Source organism: Poecilia mexicana, unplaced genomic scaffold (assembly GCF_051168715.1).
Source record: "Poecilia mexicana isolate PSO_F unplaced genomic scaffold, ASM5116871v1 scaffold_4, whole genome shotgun sequence".
In the NCBI taxonomy this organism is placed as follows: Eukaryota; Metazoa; Chordata; class Actinopteri; order Cyprinodontiformes; family Poeciliidae; genus Poecilia; species Poecilia mexicana.
Genome location: NW_028263373.1, coordinates 6,368,946 through 6,389,515, shown reverse-complemented (window position 1 = coordinate 6,389,515; position 20,570 = coordinate 6,368,946). Strand labels below are relative to the sequence as shown.

The 20,570-nt window shown below is 41.9% G+C and overlaps 1 protein-coding gene across 1 annotated transcript; it reads left to right on the top strand.

The window, feature by feature from the left end:
• Positions 1-5,393: 5,393 nt before the first annotated feature.
• LOC106926165 (uncharacterized) lies at positions 5,394-20,158 on the top strand. Its single transcript, XM_088004854.1, has 20 exons — positions 5,394-5,836; positions 6,667-7,964; positions 8,063-8,193; positions 10,051-10,242; positions 10,324-10,600; positions 10,693-10,814; positions 11,219-11,247; positions 12,233-12,267; positions 12,454-12,622; positions 13,922-14,081; positions 14,168-14,282; positions 14,379-14,413; positions 14,500-14,578; positions 15,024-15,058; positions 16,397-16,463; positions 16,556-16,627; positions 16,725-16,747; positions 16,849-16,882; positions 18,640-18,754; positions 18,837-20,158. The coding sequence occupies exons 1-20, from the start codon at positions 5,828-5,830 to the stop codon at positions 18,858-18,860; spliced, it is 3,021 nt and encodes a 1,006-aa protein (XP_087860980.1). The 5' UTR covers positions 5,394-5,827; the 3' UTR covers positions 18,861-20,158.
• The last annotated feature ends 412 nt before the right edge of the window (positions 20,159-20,570 follow it).

Genomic DNA, 20,570 nt, shown 5'->3' with positions numbered 1-20,570 from the left:
GGCGGACTAAATTATGACGAACTGAATTATGTGTGCGGTAATAACCGCCCAGTTGTGAGCGGCGTGCATCGGGGCTCGGTGCTCTGGCTGCGGGGTCTTCCAACCTGCCCAGTCGGAGGGAAACTCAGACGTGACGACTCGTAGCCGGTCCTTCAAAGTCTCCGGTTTATACGTCTGATTCTTGCTGGTCCTGCAGGTGAGCCCGAGGTGGGAGCGAACACACATGTCAGCGCACGGCGACACACAGAAACAATAACGAAGGTTATATTTAAAAAAAATAATAAAAGTGGGCGAAGGAAGAACTGACTGAAGTCTGGGCTTTAGGGCAGTGCGCTACTGACACCTGGTGGCGGAGTCAGGTACGACCGCCGCAGCTCTGGGTTGCACCTGTCACGGCTTATGGGTTTATGATGTTTGCGGCTGTGCAAAGAAAAACGCGTCTGACTTTCTGTTTTCTCCCTATCTCATCAGCAGAAGGGGAAGGACCCTCTCTACGCCCAGATCAACAAGGGGAAGAAATAAAGAGATACCCAGGAAGACAGACCTGACCAGCACTGAGTGAACAGGAGGAGAACCCTTTACCTCTGAGTGTGCGTGCGTGTGTGTTTGCGGGTGCGTGCATGTCTGGCACATCCCTGCCTGGCCAAGCCCTTCATCTTCTTTTCCTGCTAACAACCTCCCAGGAGGTGCTTCAACACTCCCACACGCCTCCTCCTTCCCCTCCTCTCTGCAGTCGTTCCTCCTCCTCAGAGGAGCGAGCCCTCTCAGTCATTCTCCACAGGCAGGAGGGACATCCATCACCCAGACAGGTCCAGCTCTCCCTCCGCCACGCTGTCTTCTCCGCTCCTCTCTCCTCTCCCCTTTGGCGACTCACACCCAGCCTTACGGACATGAGCCACTCCTCTCCCTCCTTTCTTTCCCTCCCTCCGTCACTTTCACACCCTTTCCTCTGCCTATCACATCTGACCAGAGACTCTGCTGCCTGGAAGAGACTGAGTCGAGCAGTGCCTCCCTGTTTGTGACACGCACACACACACATACGCACACACACACACTTTGCACTCGTCGTGTGTAACGGACAGAACCTGCATCCGTCTAGCGAGGCGATCCCTCAGGGAGGTGCCCAGACTCTTAGGGATGGCCCGTTACCGGGGAGGGGGATCACTGCTTCTGATTGGTTGGTTGATTGATTTTTGGGTATTTTCTGCCCCTTGCTTGTGAGTGTCTGCTGGATCACTATGCAGAATCAGACTCTCTGGGAGCTACTCACACACCAACTCCACGCATCCTTTGCACACAGCAGTGAGCCTACATGCAAAGACACACACGCACACACACACAGAGCCATGCCACACCTTGTGTAACATGCGTACATGCAGTAATTTGCCAAACGTCTCTGCGGCGCACAGCCAGACTGGCGAACCGGACCGCTGGTGGAGGAATGGACCCCGGGAGGGAAGAGCTGCGAGTTGAAACAGATTCTGTGATTGAACTCTTCATTCTCTATAGCTTTTTGTACAATAATGATTTAAAAAAAGGAAAAAAGAGAGATCAACCTGGGAAAATTGAATTTTTATTTTATAAAGTCAATCAAGCCGCTGGAGTCAGCTCTACCGGGTAATATAGAATCAACATGGCTTTAAGGCATCTGAGCGTTGATTTGCCAAAACTCATTTTTGTAAATAACAAGAACGACGACCATTCTGTCCGCTGGACGTCTGTGCCATAAAATGGGAAGGCTTCGGTTATGCAAAACTCTTGATGTTAATCCAAGCAATACCAACACACAGTGCCTTGCAGAGGTATTCATACACCTGACTTTTGTTTTTTTCCTTTTGAACATTTTGTCTCCTTACAACTGCAAACTTTATCGTATTTTGTTGCGATTCTATGAGACAGACCAACACGAAGTCATGCATATTTGTGAAGTAGACGGAAAAGATGACAATATTTTTAAGTTTTGCCACCAATTTAAATCTGAGAGGTTGTGCGTTTGCGTCTTATCTCCCATCTACTGGGTCCCCCCAGTATAAAATCTGGCGCTACCAGTTGCTTTCACTCACTCAAATGAAAACAAATTCATACAAAAGGTGGTTTCTACTGAATATGCACACAGCTCTCACTCTCATAACCCAAATTAAGAGCGTTTGCCTTCAGAAGACACCTGATTAGGGAATAGAGTCCTGGCAGAGGAGGTGCCACAAAGTATTCGGTCCCCTTTACTCGTTTGCCTAAATAAAATCCAGTCCATTGAATTGAAACTATTTGTGTTCAGCTCCCAATGCTGTTCAACCAGTTTCCTTTCGATGTCGCCTAATTAGTAAAATGGTTCAGCATTGTTATTCCATGCTGAGCTGATTAGGTTTTTAACAGTGAGCACAAAAGCTGAAAACCACATTTACCTTTCCTTCCACATTCATGCATTATTCCGTGTTGACGTATCTCAAAATATCTCCCCTCCCCACCGACTCCCCTCTCTCCTGATAGATTTTGAGGTTTGAGGTTGCAATGTGACAAAATGTCAAAACATCCTGTGTTGTGAATATTTTTGCAAAGCACTGCATGTTTTTTTTTTTGTTGTTTTTTTCTTTCTCTCCCAGTTTGCTTTGTTTTGTTTCCAGCTTCAGCGCTGCGTCGTTGTTTTTTTTTTTTGTTTGTTTTTTTTTGTTTTTTGTGCAGCTTTTTAAATGAGAGTCACTCAGTGATTTCCAGCGTCACCACTTCGCTTTGTCTTCTGAGGTCCGATCACTGCAGATTACGTTTATGTCCAAAGCATATTAGCTTCTACAGTTTGTGTTTGCGCCCAACACCCCCAACCCCGCAGATTCCCCCCAGCGTGGCACAGCCCTGCGCTTTTTCAACCACAAAACATTCATTATTGTGTTGCAGGCAGCACCGACTGACTGCAGCCATGTCTGCGGGCCTCCATCATCCATTGCCCCCTTTTGGTCAGGTGCCAAATTCCCACTGTATCGCCCCGCTTCCCCTCTCCCTCGCTACAGCTTCGTTAACTGTGATGCCAATATATCCCTGTTTTATGGCCAGTGTCCCCATGCCACTCGAAAGCTCTTTTGGACTTGGGATAACAAACTAGACAAACTCTGACACTACTAGAAGGTGAGGAAAGAAGCTGATTAAAAACAAAGGGAACCGTTGCTGTTTGAGTACATAACATTTCTAGACCTATTTTAACTTTACCTCAGCTAACACTTTCTTAATGTAAATTGAAGCATTATTTTTATCTTTATTGAATATAACATTCTACAGTGGGTTTTTAGATGATTTTTTTTTCTTTTTTCTTTTTTTTTTTTTGGGTTCTATCTTGATTTACGTATTCCACCATGTATTATTACCTGTTACAAATAAACACTCCCCAAATGATTCATATGTCTTTTTATTGCCTCTGACTTTTGGTGTGTTTGAGTAAAGAGAGAGTGAGTCTAATGGGGTGTAGCTGCCAGGGGTGACCCCCCCTTACCCCTTCCCAGCGTGTCTTTAGTTACTATTAAGCGAGTGCCGCAGCATTCATGTTGTAATTTAACACTGTTTTAATAACCTGTCACAATCTGCTGCACAGGCAACCCCTGATCCAAGCTGTCACCAGTTTTATTACCATCCAAGTACAAAGCAAGGACCTGAGCAAACGTCCCCTTTCCTTCTGGCTTAGGATGCGTTGCAGACTTGCATGCTGATTTATTTTATTTTTTTTTTCAGGCTGGTTCAGTTCACTCCTACAACTTGACAAAGAACAGATGTAGGTGTTGACCCTGCCCAGGACTTTGATTTTCTTTACTCTCAGCCAGTCCTAGGATGCTTTTTTTATTATTATGTTGTAGGGCCTCCTTTAAAAAAAAAAAAAAAAAAAAAAAAAAAGATTGTTTGACATTTTCCTAAAAACTCACACATGGTAGATTTCATGATGGTTAGCTGGTTCAGGAAAGCATTCCCAAACTTCCACCTTCATGCTTCCCACTTGGTGTGAGGTCATTTTCTTGGAATGTTGTTTTTGTTTTTTTTGCCAAGCATGTCCATCTGTTCTTCTGTCCAAACATTTCCGTTTTTAAACTCAGCACTCCAAAGAACATTGTTCCAGAAATCCTGGTCTTGGTCTACGCTCTGCGTCAAATGTAACTCTCTAAATTTTTCTTAGAGAACATAGGTTTGGTGCTTTTACCAAACCTATGTTTAACTTTTACCTCCCGTAAAAGTTAAATTACAGCCTGCACTGCTGCAGATGACGCGGCAACATTTTGGATTTTGTAGAGACTTCAAAACGTCTTGGACAGCCAGACTTCGGTAGATTCTCTTTCGTCTCTCTTCAACCTCCAGCCTTTCCATGGTGTTCATCCTCACTTCAAAAGTCAGGAGCAAACCCAACTAAATGTCACAGATTTAAACGGCGTGAATCTCCTCCAGAGGACAAGTGTCATGTAAGGTGATATTAAATTCGGGGTTACTCCTAATTTGCTTAGCAGAAAATAACATTTTATTACATTTTGTAGAAAATTACCAACTCTTGACATTTGTAGGATTTGACATTAAATATGTACATGTCCAAAACATACAAGCTTGGGTGTCTCAAGTTTCAGAATCCTATTAAAATACCAACCCTTGGTGAGGTGCCATGAACGCGTCGGCAAGATGGTTTGTTACTGACATCATAGCAGCTTTTGCACGCCCTTTTCCATTTCCTGTTGCGGTTTATAGTAATAGTATCACTTCACTACCATTGTGGCACTTGGTTGCCCAGGTGGTTTCAGATTAGCCAAGCCCTTTTTGTTTCAACACAATCACCCAGTTTTGTGATGAATGGGTAATCAAGTTGTTGTTAAGGAGGAGATTTATTTAATTTGTCAGTTAATGTAAATCCAGAAATGGCATGATGCAGCATGTTTCTTCAAGGAGTGCTGGCAGCAGTAACATTTGGGAAATATCCAAGCAAAAAACAGGAAATCAGGTGGATTCAGCAGGAGCAGGTGACGTAGATTTAAACATTTCAGATATCGGACAAGTGGATCTCTTAGCTGAATGAACAGAACTGGACTTCAGTGGTTTCAGGGTAGGAGGCCTCAGATGCTCCCTGACAGCTGTCACTTTCAGCTCTGTTTGGCAAAATGTCTCCATAGCTTTCAAAGCTGGCTAACACAGACGTATCTGTGGCAGGTGGTGTATTTACTTATGCATATTAGAAATACCTCCTTAAGTTCTTCTGCATTCAGAGCTGGAATGTTGCCTGACCTCTTATTGCCTCATTTCCCCCCCCCCCAACCCTCCTGTAATCTGGAAGATTCACACTTTGTGCACAGATTTGATTTAGACCAAAAAAAATAAAGTTTTTAAAACTGTTAGCTTTATTTTTTTTAGTTGTCTAAATGTCAGCGACAGACGAGGTGACGGTTATAAGGGAAACTAGTCCATAACGAAGGCTCATGTTGGTGAGTCACTGCGGGGCATGCAGCTCCAGCCTGGTGGCATTCCACCTGTTCAGTGTTACACAAGAAAAACTATCCGAGAGTCACTGAGTTACGTTAACCTGAGCCAGACCCGTTTGTCGAGCTGGACTGTTTCCTTCCACATGACGGGTGAGTTTTCCAACTCAACAGAAACCAGATTCTGCGCGCGTCCTGGACGCAGAAAGGAAAGCATTGTGGGTCTGAATCCAGAAAGTAGCCTTACATCTCGATTATAATTTTTTTAAATAATAAACTTGTACTATTATCGCAACCAGAATGAGAGGCTGAAGAAGACAATTATTTGGTTCATTCTGGAGATTTTTTTTCTCTCTTTTGTTCTTTTTTTTTTTTTTTTTTGGATTTAAAAACACGCGATGGATGAGGTGAGTTATTGGCTTAAATCAGCCACGTTAATTTAAATACTTTAAATATTGTTTAGGTAGTGGAAACGGGTATTTAGCTGCTGTATGTAAATGCCACTTGTTAAATATTTCAACCGAGCCGCATTGATATGTAAACCACTTGGACACGTATTGGTCCTAAATCTGGTAATTTTTAATCATACCCAACTCGGTAGTTATGATTATGATATTATGATGGTCTAAATCGTTCAGAAGTTTTCAATTTACAGTCAGTCCTGGAAACAAACCTTTACAGGCGATAGAAGTAATAGAGTTGAATCCAATAGAAAACGAAAAAAAATATAAAATCGCCAAATATTGCATGGAGGCTCATGCCACTAGCCTTTCTTATTCTGTTATTTTTGTGTAACAGAAATACACACGCACTAAGGTGCGTGTTGTTGGCTGAGGCATTTATAAACTAAAAATAGTGGGATTGTTTTTCAAACCATCAATAGAATACACCATTCGGAGGCATCTACTGCAAAATATTTCCAACACCTTTAATATGAAAAGGGAGCAGAATCACGTTAAAACCCAGATTTGGATGAATGTCAAATGTACAAAAATGTGTTTATGAAACAAAACAAACAGGGTGTGTGTTGGGGGGTGGGGGTAGGGGGAGGGGCCGAGAGATTACCCTACCCACATTCTGCACAATTCTCCCTATGGGCAAAAATTTATGTGTATATGTTTCTACGACATAAGGTCAGAAAAAAAAGCAAATATGTTGGCTCAGTAAATGTTGTACTTTGTAATCCAGAACATGCTGCTGAAAGATGGATGTTTCACTTTTTGTCTGACACTTTTAGCAAGAGGGTCCGTTAGACTTCCAGGCGCTGAGGGCCAAGTTCCAGGACAAACAATTAATGCTGGGGCCACCAAAACCCAAACCTGTTATCCCTGAGAAACCAAAGGTCGTCCCTCCTCCCCTTAGCCCCACTCAGCACCTTCCGCCAGGAGCACGCCCCTCCCTGCTCTCCTCCATCAACCAGGCCTTGGACTCAAAGTCGGTCAGTGCCCCCAGAGTGATATTCAAGGATGAGATCAAGGACAACAAAAAGCTTCCTACACATGGTAACTCAAAACCCAAAGACAAATCTGACGGGAAGACGAAGGAGAGTAAGGAGAAGCTGAATGAAAACTCATTGGATCACAAGGAGAAGAACGGAAAGAAGCATCCGTCCTTTGGGACACAGAAGGAGAGCACAGCCGAGCCGGTGCCAGCCTTGCCTCCTCCGAAGTCCAAAACACAGAGGAAGAAGAATATTCTTGGTTTCATAAAGTCTTCCAAGAAGGATCCAGCAGCGACCTCAGCTGACTCAATCCTAGATTCGACGAAAGTGAACCTTCCTGGACCTACACCGCTGATCCCATTGGCTTCTGACGCTGACGAGGAGGAGTCTATATACTCAGTACCGAAGCAGATCCCACGAAAGATCATCATCCCTCAATCCAATGATGCAGTGGACCTGACGACACTCTCTCCAATTCCCGACCCTCCTGACTTCTCTCCTCCGCCTGCCATGATCCCAGCTACCCCAGCTTTCAAAATCCCACCCCCACAGAGCGAAACCCCACCTCAGATTGAAAGTCCTGTTTTGTCAGTTTCTGACCCGCCCAGCCAAAACAGAATTGCTCCCATTCCTTCCATTGATGCTCCCCCTTCTCGCCCAACCATTCCTGCTCCCTCTCCTCCACTCGCTAATGCGCACCCTCTTTCCGTTGCAACTCCTTCCCCTCCAGCCGTTGTGACTCCCTCCCCTTCAGATTCTCCTCCATCCACTGCTCCTCCTTCCCCTCCACCCAGAGCTGTCCATGCCTCACCCAGAACTATTTTCTCTCCTCCACCGAGTTTTGCCAACTCTGATCCTTTTCCCGAGTTCTCTGCCCCCTCCACCGAGCTTCAGGCAGCAGCTGGTTCTGACGTGGAGGTGGCACTGCCAGCTGCTGTGGAAGCGATTTACTCTACTCCTTCCAAACTAGAACGTCCCATCTCCGCCCTGTCCGCCCTGGAGAGGGCGGAGGACATGGATTCTGGGAAGAGAACCCCTCCGAGTGACCCGAGGATCTTAAGTGCTCTGGAGAAGGCACTCAATAAAGCCGCCAGGTAGGACTCCCTTCCAGGAGCTTGGTTCATTTAGCCAAGTTTGGTATGCAAATGGTCACTTACAAGTATGCTTAATCTGCTTCCAACCCCATGTCTAGCCCCACTCCTCCACCCGAAGACTTTCCTTATCACCTGAATCCCGCCCTCAGCGACGGAGAGTTGCCGCCCTTAGGGGATGAGGGAAAGAAACTCCCGTTGATTAAGTCAGAAGTTGACTGCCCTGACCACAGTGAGTTTCAGCTCAGCTTTGTGTCATTTCCCACTGTCTTGGAATTTAGTCTGAATTTATTTCACCTCAACATGACGAGCAGAACAAACTTCCCAATTATCAGGATCTCAGGTATGTGCTGTACTCTACAGAATTTGAAGGTTTAAATTGAACCAGAAGCGTGGTGGTATTCATTGGATTCAGTTTAGAGTAAAGGTGTTAGAATAAATCTGTGAAGCCTCCCACACAAACAGTGACCCAGCATTCTTCTTCAGTGACAGAAACAACTGAGCTGTGAAGGTATGACAGCTATGATAGAGATGCTGGGTTTCCTTAAAGTCTGGTAAACAGGACTCGGACACAGCTTACTGAAATTTAACCTAGACTGTCATGGAGACTCTATATCCAGGTCATGAACTAATTTTTTGCCATTTTTTTCTAAATCAAATTTTTCTAAATGAAACATTTAAAAAAAACTGTTTGAGGAAGTGCTTACATGTTAGAGTTGCAGATTTATTTTGTACTTTTACCTTTTCTAGAGCAGGAAACTAAGTTATAAAACTTGAAAGTAGACCAGACACAATACAAGACTTTTCTTGTTGACAAATGTATGACTGAAGACAACAACTTCCACATTGTTTGACAAGTTGGATTTCCATGTGAAATCAATTTTCTGTTCCACTTGTTTTTTTTCTTCCTCTCTTCCTTGTTTTATACAAGTTTTGAAAGGATATGTTAGATTGGTATAAAGTGAGATCCTATAAAAATAAGCAAGGCCAGGGCAACTTCATTTATTAGAACATTTCAGCAAACAAGATAACTCAAAGAGTTTTACATTATGAGAATAACAAAGGAGTTCATTGCAATGGTAAATACAGGAAAACTAGACTGCAAACTACAATTATTGATGTTTCAGTTAACATTAGACAGAACAATCAACTCTAACTAAATGGGTTTTTAACCTTGATTTTTAAGAACTCATGTTTCAGCATTTTTATTAATTAAATTAATGGTTCTGCTATCTAGAACATTTCATATCACTGTGAGTTTGTAGAAAAAATGAAGAAATCATCAAAGCAGAGGAAAGCAGACAGCTGATCATACCGGCTTTCTGCAACTGATTTTAGAAATTTAAAGCAACTCAAATAGAAAATGATTGTAGTAGGCCTATCAGTTTAAATAAAACACTGTATTAACAATCAGCACTTTAACAAAAGCTTTAACTTTTTATTTAGCCTGCTGGGTGTAATCAGTGTTTCTGAGTAAAACCAAGCCAACTAGCTATTAGCATACATGCTAACTTAACAGATAATATATGGTATCATATTGGCATCATTTTTGCATGTAAGCATGGATTTCCAGGTGTTGTAGTTGTTTTCACATTCCTGGTGGAATCACTGGCCTCTTCAGTTTGAGTTGTTTTAAATTTCTAATCATCAGCTTTAAAGTGGGGGCTCCTGTCTGACTGTTAGCATAAATGCTAGCATGTAAAGTAACTATGAAGTATTGTTTACATTTTCAAAGGAGAATGTTTGCTTTACTAAACTATGTTGGTTCTGCACTACTAGCTACTAAGCTAGCCAAGAGAGGAACAAACTTTCTGAGAAGTGTATAGCATAAGCTTGTGTAGAAACATATTTGTAGCTAGGCTGAGAAAACAATGGATAAAGTGTCAGTCTGTGTGACCAGCTGTTAGCCTTCCTCTGCTATGAAGATTTCTTTTCCACATAGTCATGGTGATATGACACCTTTGTACTAGAGATAAGACAAGAATGACAAAACCTCACTTCAGCAAATTCAAGCTATCCCTTTAATGTGAGACATTAAGGTGTAAATCAGCTGAACAAATGTAAACTATTGTGATGCGATTCCTCACAGGGGCAGCTTCTCCGGCACTGCAGAGCCTCACGGAGGAGGGGTCTAACCCTCCCCTAGTTGCGGTTGCAGCTCCTCCACCCAGACAGGTCCTGCCAGACCAAGAGACTTTGGGTCCGGCTCCACAGAAACCTAAAAGACCTCAGTCTGCCAACTTGAGTCAATTCAACCCCCCTCCTCCTATCATACCTGAAGGTAGTTTCAGATCCACCGACGTTGCGCTTGGAAATCCTTTCCATTCACTCAGGGATGCATTTCTCTATCTCTGTCACGCAGAGATTCCGGTTCCACTTGAGTTTTTAGAGGCCGAAGCCACAGACGATTTGGAGGACGCTTACAGCCCAGAGCTGCCGGTGTCCAAATGTGGGAATGAGGAGCACATGGGTGCCGACGTTCCAGACAAACCAACCCAGACACAGTTTTATGGCAACGGGATAACTCATCCAGAAACAGAGGTCCAAACTAAGACGGCATATGGAGAAATTAAGCTGGACAATCCTCTGCATGAGCAATCCCTAAAACCCACTGAGGACTACTCTACACCCAAACAGGAGTAAGATCAGGAAGTCCAGCTACATATTTATTCAATTTAAAGTGGCAAGTTGTATCCCAAGAAACTGTAAATCGATATTTTGTTCTTTGCAGCCCTCAAGCACTGCTCCACAGCAGTGTGTACGAAAGCAACGACGACGTGTACGAAGCCATTAATGTGAGCTCCGGCAAAAAGAAGGGGAAGAGCAACAAGAAACACAAAGGGGCCCCAAAAAGTCAGTCTAACACATTCTTCCTATTTAATAAATTCTCAAGCTGGAAATTTATATTAAATTTTGGAGAATTGATTGGAAAAGTTGCAATATGGAGAAAAAATATGCTAGATATAAACCCAAGTTGTTGGTTTTTTTTTTTGCATTTTATAAGCACAAATAGAAAGCTTTGACTTTTAGGGATTGTTTGGCAAAATAGTTGTACTGAAGCTCTTTTTTACATCTTCATATTTTGCTTCTTCAGCAAGAATTAATTACTATTTTTCAAACAAAATAACCACATTTTCTGAATTTGAATGTTTTACATGTTGCTTTTACGACTTTAGTTGATTAATGAATGTTTTTGAAGACACCGTTTCAGATTTCTGCACGCTTTAACATGACCGTTCGTTTGCTTTAATTCACAGATCCATATGTGGAGTCTGGACAGGAAACGGTAGGCACCGAGGAATTAAAGTCTTGTTAGAGTTTTTGTATTTTCACTTTTGTCACATAACTGTAGCTCCAGATTTTGGGTTATATCTCGACTAGAGTCACACATATAGAGACTGATTTTTTTTTTTCTACTTTTCTAAATACCTCAGTCAGATTGAATGGAGAGTGATCAACTAATATTCATTTTTTTAAAGATTTCCCTCAGATTTTCATTTGGATTTCGGTCCTGACTTTGACTGAGCCGTTTCCTCCCGTGAATATAATCTAAGTCATTCTGTTGTAGCTCTGGCTGCATCATCAGAGTGGCGAGGACTGTTCGTTTTCCGCCACTCATTCGTTTTGCGTCTTTGTTGTGTCTGATTCACAGGTTGTTGCGAACTGCAAGCAAAACGTCTACTGGGTTTCTTTAAAAACATTTAATTTCCTCTTGACATTCTGACTATAAAAGTTGGATTTAGAGGTGCAAGTTATAGATTAATGAGTTAATCTAAAATCAATTTTAAGCAGCCATTTTCTTAAAAAGTTTTCTCTTGCGTCATGAGGGTTGACCATGTTTCCACAACATGCAAATTTTTCCATTATAAATTCAATTAACAAAACAAAATTCTGAAATTTTAACATTATTTGTGTCAGCTGTATTAAATACTGACTAAATAAATAGAAAATTGTGTTTTTTCTCCCATTATTAAGCTGAGACGTGTTTACAAAATAGCACAAAACAGGAATTTCTCAGGTTGCCGAACAGAAAAAAGATGAAAAGAACAAAACATGTGCAACACTTAGCTCCCCAGGAACAGAGAGATTTTCACACAGACGTACCGTCTGCAGCAGCTCTTGAAGGAAAGCTGAAGTAATGTGACAAAATGTGAAAATGTTTAAGGCGTTTTTGATTCTCTCAACGGGCATTCACCTTCAAAATCAGAGGCATAATGTCTTTTTGTTTTTATCTAAAAAAACTTAATTCTTATCTCTGTGAATATTTACAGGTTCAGGAGAAAACCAAGATGAGCAGGTTCGGCAGGTAGGACCCTGTTTTTTTTGTTTGTTTTTTTTTGTTTGTTTTTTTGGACCCACTTCTCCAGTTTTCATTCCTCCTGCTCTCCCGAGTTTCTGAGGAGAGCCGCGTTTCCCTCCCTTGCAATCACCCCCTGCTGTTCAGACATGCCGCGAGAGAAACAGCTTTCGTGTGCGTCTCCTCTCCCCGCAGGAGCGAGAAGAAGCACACCGCGGAAAAGCCGGATGAGAAGGAGCTGAAAAAGAAGGAGAAGCAGCGGCTGGAGAAGGAGAAGAAGGAGCTGAAGGAGAAACAGGAGCGGGAGAAGAAAGAGCAGAAGGAGAGGGAGAAGAAGGAGAATGAGATGAAGAAAAAATTCAACGTGAGTCCTGTTATTTTGACAGAAAACAGAAAGAGGAGGAGGAGGAGGTGTGGACGGTGACTGAGTGGCAGAGGAGGAGGGTGGAGGAAACGTCTGGCCTCTCAAACCTGTCAGGATTCATTCCTCGCTGTGGAAGAGCTGAGCAACATGTGCAGCAAGAGTAAACACGGGTTTCACCGCTGGCAGCACCTTCCTCACATTAGAGTTTTTAACTCAGGCCTCTGTTTCTCTGTTTTATGTAGCAGAAATGTTGGAACAAGATTTTAGTTTCTACGGAGACCAGATGATGAAAGACCTTTCAGTATTTTAATCAAGTGTTTAATCACCGGTCCTGAATAGCGTTACCTCAGACGACGGGCGAGACACAAAGAAATGAATCATTTTTTGCAAACTGGTTTCAACTGCCGTGTTCTGGTTTCTTTTTTTCCTCAGTGGCTCACAGACGTGCGTTTTGTTTTTTAAGTCCAATTATAATTTTAAGGTCAGTGATATCTGGTCCAGACAGTATGCATACAGTCCGGAAGAAAGGCAAACTGAGTGAATGGACACCTTCATCAAATTACAGTTCTTTTTTTACTTTGTTTACTCAACATTTTAAGGATAAATATGCTTTACCGTCATAATTACGGTGACGCAAAGAGGACATCGCTTGTTTCTTTCTTTAAATCTGTGTGAGAGCACAGATTTAAAGTCAACCGCCCTAAAACAGAGATAAAAACTTCTCTTAATGTGTTAAGATAGAAATTAACAAAACAATAAACTGGTTTGGGCTTCACTCCCCTGAATTCCATCAAATTGGTTTCTGATGAGTTTTTTTATTTTTATTTTTTCCATGACTCATCACCTTACTGCAGCTGTAAGCAGCTGATCCTGATGTGAAACAGGTGGTTGCAAAATGTTTCACAGTCTGTATGAAGCTAAATGACAAATTAACGTTAAGAAATATCTGAAAACATTTTCTCTGCTTCAAAATGCGTTTTGCCTAAGCATCTGGAACAAAACGTCAATATGAGACCCGTCTCACTTGTTGTTAGCTCAGACATTGACCTTTGCCCCCCCAAGTCCAACATTTCAACTCAGTCACTTTCTGTGCAAACTGTTCATTTAGGGTCTTTATAGTAGTTCCGTACAATCAAGTCCTTATAATTGCACTATTCTTCACAATGGTGAGTTGTTTACTCATTGTCTTTTTCCTTGAATTCGTGTTAAACGATCCCGCTAGGTTAGACTTAATTAACATGACTACTTGGCCAAGTCAAAGCGGGGCCACTGTGCAACATCTCCATTTGTGTGTTTCAGATCACAGGCCAGGAGGAAGCCATGTACCAGGCAAAGGTAAAGGTCACCGCAAAGGGCCGTAAGCAAGATCTGCCCGTCAAGAGCGGCGACGTCGTCAGCATCATCCGAACCACCGAGTGCCCCAAGGGGAAGTGGCTGGCCAGGGACAGCAGCAACACCTGTGAGCCGACAGCAGAGTGTTCGTCTCAGGGAAAGAGAGTACGACGAAGCGACTCACCTACAAAAATCTGTGTTTGTTCACTCTAGACGGGTACGTCTCTGTGGACCACGTGGAGATGGACTTTAAGGAGATTTTGGAGCTGGGAAAGAAGACTCCCCGCAACAGCGCCGTCATCGAGACCGATGCCGCCATAGACCGCAAGTACGTGTCCCCACCTCAACACCGTGTCTGTTAGCAGGTAGAGGAGAAGCCGACGTTGTCCTGACGACGAGCGTCTGCTTTCTGTTTCTTTCGCAGGGTGTTGCATCACTTCAGTCGTTCGCCGGCAAGCTGTAAGTGTTCGCGTGTGGCGCGCGTTGAATTGGTCAGCGGCTGTTTAACGCAGACCGCTTCTTCATGCTGTCGTTGATGTGTTCAGTCTCAGATGACAGCGAGGAGTGGACCTGCGACGACGAAACGCTCTCACCCAACCCTGATGCTTCTGACCAGTTGCCAGGGTAACCTGACATCCTCGCTGTAAAAACACAAAATCCTACCAAGTATTTTCATCTGGTTTCTAGAGCAAACATCTCATGCACTTGAAACAAGACAAAACTATCTAAAAAGTAACTTTTCAGCAAGATGTATAGGCATATTTTAAGCAAATACTTATAACTGGAAAAATATCTTCCTATAAGTGAAAGTATCTGGATGTAGGACTGGCACTTCTTTTAATCTATATTCAATAATTATCTTCTTAAATCAAGCTTTTGTAATATCGTGCTTAAAAGTTACTTTTGAGTGAGTTTTGTCTTATTTCAAGTGTACTAACAAGACGAAACGAGACAAATACTTAGCAAAGATTTAGTTTTTGCAGTGCAGCCTGATTGCCACATTTTTTTTTTGACACAGTGATTGATTGATTAGTTCTTAATCACATCTTACCTTCTCTTCCCTCCTCAGGGTTCACACATGGGCCATCTCCATGCCAGAGATGGGTAAGATACACATCATAGATTATACTCCATCTTTGACAGGCTTACTTGAAACACTGCCTTGAAGGCAAATGTTAATACTGATCAATCAATGAAATGTCGTACAACTCATTTTCTGAAACTCTACAGTCATTCTGATAATATTTTGTACGCCGTAGTAAACTGGTAGCAAATCGTGAACTGCACCTCTTTAGGTAGCGCAACACAAATCGTGGTTTCTAAAATAAAGGAAGGTGAATTTGAAACTTTTAATATTTTTGATATCTTTCAAGGGACTTTCATTCATAAATGGTGGGAATGAATTAAGCAGTGTTTTGGATTAATTGTTTTCAAGGAAAAGGTGCAGAGATTTTTCAACTTGAGGAAGAACTCTGACGTTGAATTGCTTTAAGAGTTTTACGCACCTTTTTATTAGTAAACCACATTAGCTAGATATTTTGGTGTCATCTGACGATTTGTATAGTTGACCTACTTTCATAATCAGCTCACAAATAAAATTGTTTACAGAGAGACTTGCCCAGCTCCCTCTTGAAAATGAGATCTGGATCTCAACGGGGTTTACCTGGTTAAATAAAGGAAATAAAAATAAATAAATAAGCCTTCCAAAAGTATTTCTACCCCTTGAACTTTTCTACTCTGTGTCATGTGGCAACACTTGTAGAGTGTGTGTTTTTTTTAAAGGTTTTGTTGGCTCTAGTGGCCTTTATTTGAAAGTAGTTTGACAGGAAAGAGGGCAATGAGAGAAGGGGAAGACATGTGGCAAATGTCATCAGGCTGGGAATCAAGCCTGTGACCACTGGCATGAGGACCAAGGCCTCAATAAGCAGGTTGTGCTTTGACCCTGCGCCACCACAGCACCCCCTGTAGAGTGTGTTTTTAAATTTCATAAATATCAAAAAGTAGTTTCCTGTTTGCAGGTTTCTCTCCGGGCGCTCCGACTTCCTGCCACAGGCTAAACTCACAACTGTTTACTTAATTGGTCTCTAAATTCTCCTTAGATGTGATTAAAACATTCATTTTTTTAATAAAACGGTTGCCTGGGTTTCATCCCTGCCTGGGTTCTTCTCTCTTCATGGGGTTTGCATGTTCTCTAGGTGCATTAGTTGGTTCTCTCCTGGTTCTCTGGTTTCCTCCCATAGTCCAAAATAATGACTGTTGGTTTAACTGGCTTTCCTAGTTGACCTTTGCCCCATGTCTTGTCCCCTCTCATTTGAGAGTGTATCCGGAAACTGTTAACGATCAAAAATGTGTTGATAAGTTTAAGATTGTGTCATCTGACAGAAGATTTTTAGTTTTATCGCGACTTGTTAACTTGCTATCTGCTTCATTTTCTCTTTAAAGGAAACCAGGACCTGGATATAAACCACCAGCACAGTCATAGTGACATGAGCGAAAACCCTCAGATCCAGTGAGTTCATCTTCTGATACGTTTGAGCCAAAAAAACAAAAAAATCTAAAAGTTTGAAAAACCTATATGGTGTGTGCCTATCTTTGTACCAGAGCGACACAGGAAACGCTTCACAAGTTGGAGACGTTCTTCAGCTCATCAAAATCTGTGGATCCAGCTCCAATGTAGGTGTTTCATAAACATCCTGATTCTGTGCACATTTTAAACTTTACTGATTACTTGGGGTTTTTTTTGTTTTTGTTTGTTTGTTTGTTTTTTAAGTGATCCCGAACCAGAAAGGAGGAGTAAGTTCACCTCAATCCATCTTATTTTTTAAATCGTTAGCTTTATTACTTTTCTTGGTTTTCTTAATAATTTCCTAATCTTCATCGTGGTTTCTCTCTAGGTCCTACACCTGTGCAGGAAGAAGCTGCTATTGCGTAAGTAGCCCAAAACTAACACACACACTCACCCAAAAAAATCCCAGACATGTTGCTCAACCAGTAGACAGACAGGTTCCCTTCTTTTTTTGGTTTGGAATGAGCTGCTAAGCGTGAAAAGATGTGAACGTGTTAGTTTATGCGTCTAAGAGAAAATCAGGTGGACTGGAAAATCCGTCCGATCCTCAAAACAAGCTGGGTCCTGTTCAGATGAAGACGCATTGTGATCAAAACACTGCGACTAGGCATGGCCTGGTTACACGGCTTAAGGTCCGCCTTTTTAAGAAAGGGTTTTGGCTTCAGGTTGGGTTTGAAACTTTCCATCAAACGATTTCGGTTTTTAATTCAGATTAATTCAGAAATGAGCCCTGATCAATTCAGCCAGTAATTATTTGAACACACGAGGTCACTCATGGACCGCGTCTATAGGGCAGTGGATTTTTAATAAGTGGACTAAAGATGAAAAACAACCCGGTGATGTCACCGTAAAAGCAACATACCCCACCCTGATGTGGCGGAACATCAAATTTTAACCCCTTAATAGTCACACACTACATAAAACAGGTGTGTGTGTAGTGAGTAATATACATATTTCATAGACAGTAAGACAAGACTTTATAATCCACAGGCTGCAGCTCATTTCCTCCTATTAAGACCCAAGTTAGAGCTGTTTTTTGTTAGAATACGCAGCGAAATAACAGCATTACTCAGGTTCAATGGAGCAACACCCATCACAATTATAAAGGCGATGCTAGGAAGGCAGGGTTATTTTTGTAGCCCAATTCCTTCACAGGGTAATTCCAGGCTTCAAGGAGTAGAACTAAGACATACATCAAAAACATGGAATATAAATGAAAAAACACATCGTATGAAAACAAACATTGTAATGCAAATTTAGACTAACGAAATGATAAAGCAGTCTTTATGGTGAGTGGTCATAAACAGGAATGTTTTCAGTCCTGGTACAAAGAAGCCAAGAGTTTCTGCACATCTCAGGTTTTCAGGCAGCTGAGGATCAGAGAAACTAAATCCTGCTTTCTACTGTTTACTGTGAGTTCATGTTCTTAGGAGAGTAAGTGAACGTCTCAGATGACTTGAGGGGCCGACGTGGTTCATACCTGATCAGAAACTCTGAAATGGGTCGAGGTCAGTCAGTGGCCTAACCAACAGCGAAAGGTTTTAAGTTCAATCTATGACAAAGAGAGTTTGAGCAGTAAAACTGTCGTTTTGGTATTAACTTTGTGGTGTCGATCCAGACTCGGGGATTTTAGACGAGCTGCAGCTGCCCTAATTCATTCTTGATTGGTTTCATCCAAAACCTAATAGAGGAAAAGTGTGTATTCTGACAGACCCACTGATGGATACTTTGGACACAGTGACTGTGGGAGGCTATGGTCACGTGTTAAAAGAGAAACATTAAGGTAACTTATATGTCATCAGCAAATCTCAGCAAATTGGGAACGTGTATAATTTGAATAAAATCAGTCCAACAATAAAACCCTGAGGAACTCCATGTGTAATCTTTGTTTGCTCAGATTTATAAATATAAATAACAGTAACTTTAGTAGCAGTAGGAATAATTGCTGATTTTCTGTAACAGGAGCAATTAAATGATGTTATACATTTTTGATTTCGATATTTGCGTGAAGAACATGGTGCTGTAGCATTTCTACTGGGTGATGGGATGGATATACATGGGTAGGTGCAATATGTATTCAGTCATAATTTATATAAATATATATGTATATTTTAAACAGGCCAGAGGACAGTTTAACTCAGGAGACAGAGTTTGACCCTTCAGCCGTCATCTTGCCTCCTCCTGACATGTACGCAGACTCAGACTCTATGCTGGATTCATCACTGTACAGCGAGGTGAGGATAAATCATACAGACTCTCAACATCTGCCTGCCTTCCTGATATGTTGAAACAATGTTTCTTTCATGTTTCTACCAGCCAATCAGAAATCTCCCACGCTGACCAGGATCTTCCTACCGTGGCAAGCTGCAGCCATGTGATCCTTTGCCAAAAATCTGCATCTTCCTGACTTCAATATTTATCTGAGAACTGCAAACATGGATCAATACACTGAGGAGTGAAGGAACGTCTAAGCAAATGGATATGCTTCTGCTGTTCCTTGACGATGTCTGTGTGAGGATTCTTTACGATGGACCTAGATGAAGTCTCCTTTTCTCGAGAGAGGACATAAAAGCAACAATAAAAACTTTACAGACCGACACAGACTGGACAATACCAGAAAAGTACAACTAGTGGTGAAGTAAAGGATTAATTAAACTGCAGTTTTTCTACTTTCCTATGCAAACTAAGGGAAGTCCTGCAATCAACTTTTCTTCAGATTAACCGTCAATCCAAAGTGGGATCGCAGCTCAGATAACCCGACAAGAGCCTGAATCTTTGTCCTTGTCTGCATGAAGCATCAAGAAGAGTAGGATCATTCTTATCTATTAAAGTCTAAGGGTTTGCTGCAAGGGACTGAATATTTGAAATGAGCTAAGTCATAAATAACCACCTTCTGTTTTCTCCAACTGCACCAACACAATTTAACAGTTTCCACAGAATTATCCGGAACTGGTCAGTTTAATTTCCAAGTGTTTGCGTCACTGTTTTTCTTTTTTTGTTTTGTTAACTTTACAGGGATCTTTTTCTACTTTTTGTTAAAATTTCAGATCGCCACTTTAGCTTGTTTAAGAGTATGTATCTATTGTTGCTGTGATATTTAAATGATCTCTGATGTAGAAAAGGATAGTTTTTTGAAGAGAGATTCAATGAAGTTATCAGTAACATTTCCCTTACCTGTAATAGGAAGATGAACGTAGCGCTGGAAGGTTGCCTGTTTTAGATTGCAAAAATGTGCTAAATCTGGGCTATTAGCGTCCACATTTCCATGGACTTATTCACTACTCACTGCAAAATGACATCTTTCCAACAAAGGTGAAGGAGAAACTGCTGATAACTTCACTGCCAGGTTTACTGCCTTACATTACATGAGATCTAAGGACTGTGATGTTTAAATGTGTAACTTCAGAACGGCGTTGGCGTTTCCACAGGTCTAACTTTTGGACAAAAACATCAACATCCAGCTTTCTTGTCTATAATTTAACGGTTCTGCAGGTGTCCGTGCCTCTGATGCGTCCTCATAAACCGAAATAAAAACTGGAATGTGTGTGTAAAAGCTCGGCAGTGGAAAGACACTCGATAACGACGTCGCTGTTTTTGCATGTTTATTTTTATTTTAATAAATACTCCTTAAAGTGCAAGTCATAACAGTAATATCATGCAGTGCATAACAAGGTCCAAACCCCAATCTTAGACACAAAGATGGAGAAAGACAAGCACACACACACACACACGCGCACACACACAGACAGAGGAAAACACCTTTGTACAAGATAACAGTAAGTAATGTGCACACACACACACTCACAACATAGACGGGGTTGTTTAAGGTCACCGTTTAACTACAGCTAAACAGAGAGGACAGCTTTGCAGTGGAAAACTCTCCCTTTGGTAAAAATCTGTATTTCATGAGGCCTGCTGGCTCGTTGCTGAGGATTCATGAGTAACACGCCACTGCAGCTGTAAAGGTAGAGAGCTACACCTGTTGGTAAATACTGGTTATACGAGAACAGTTTGTGTACACCCGACCCATCTCTTCTGTAGAACCCTCAT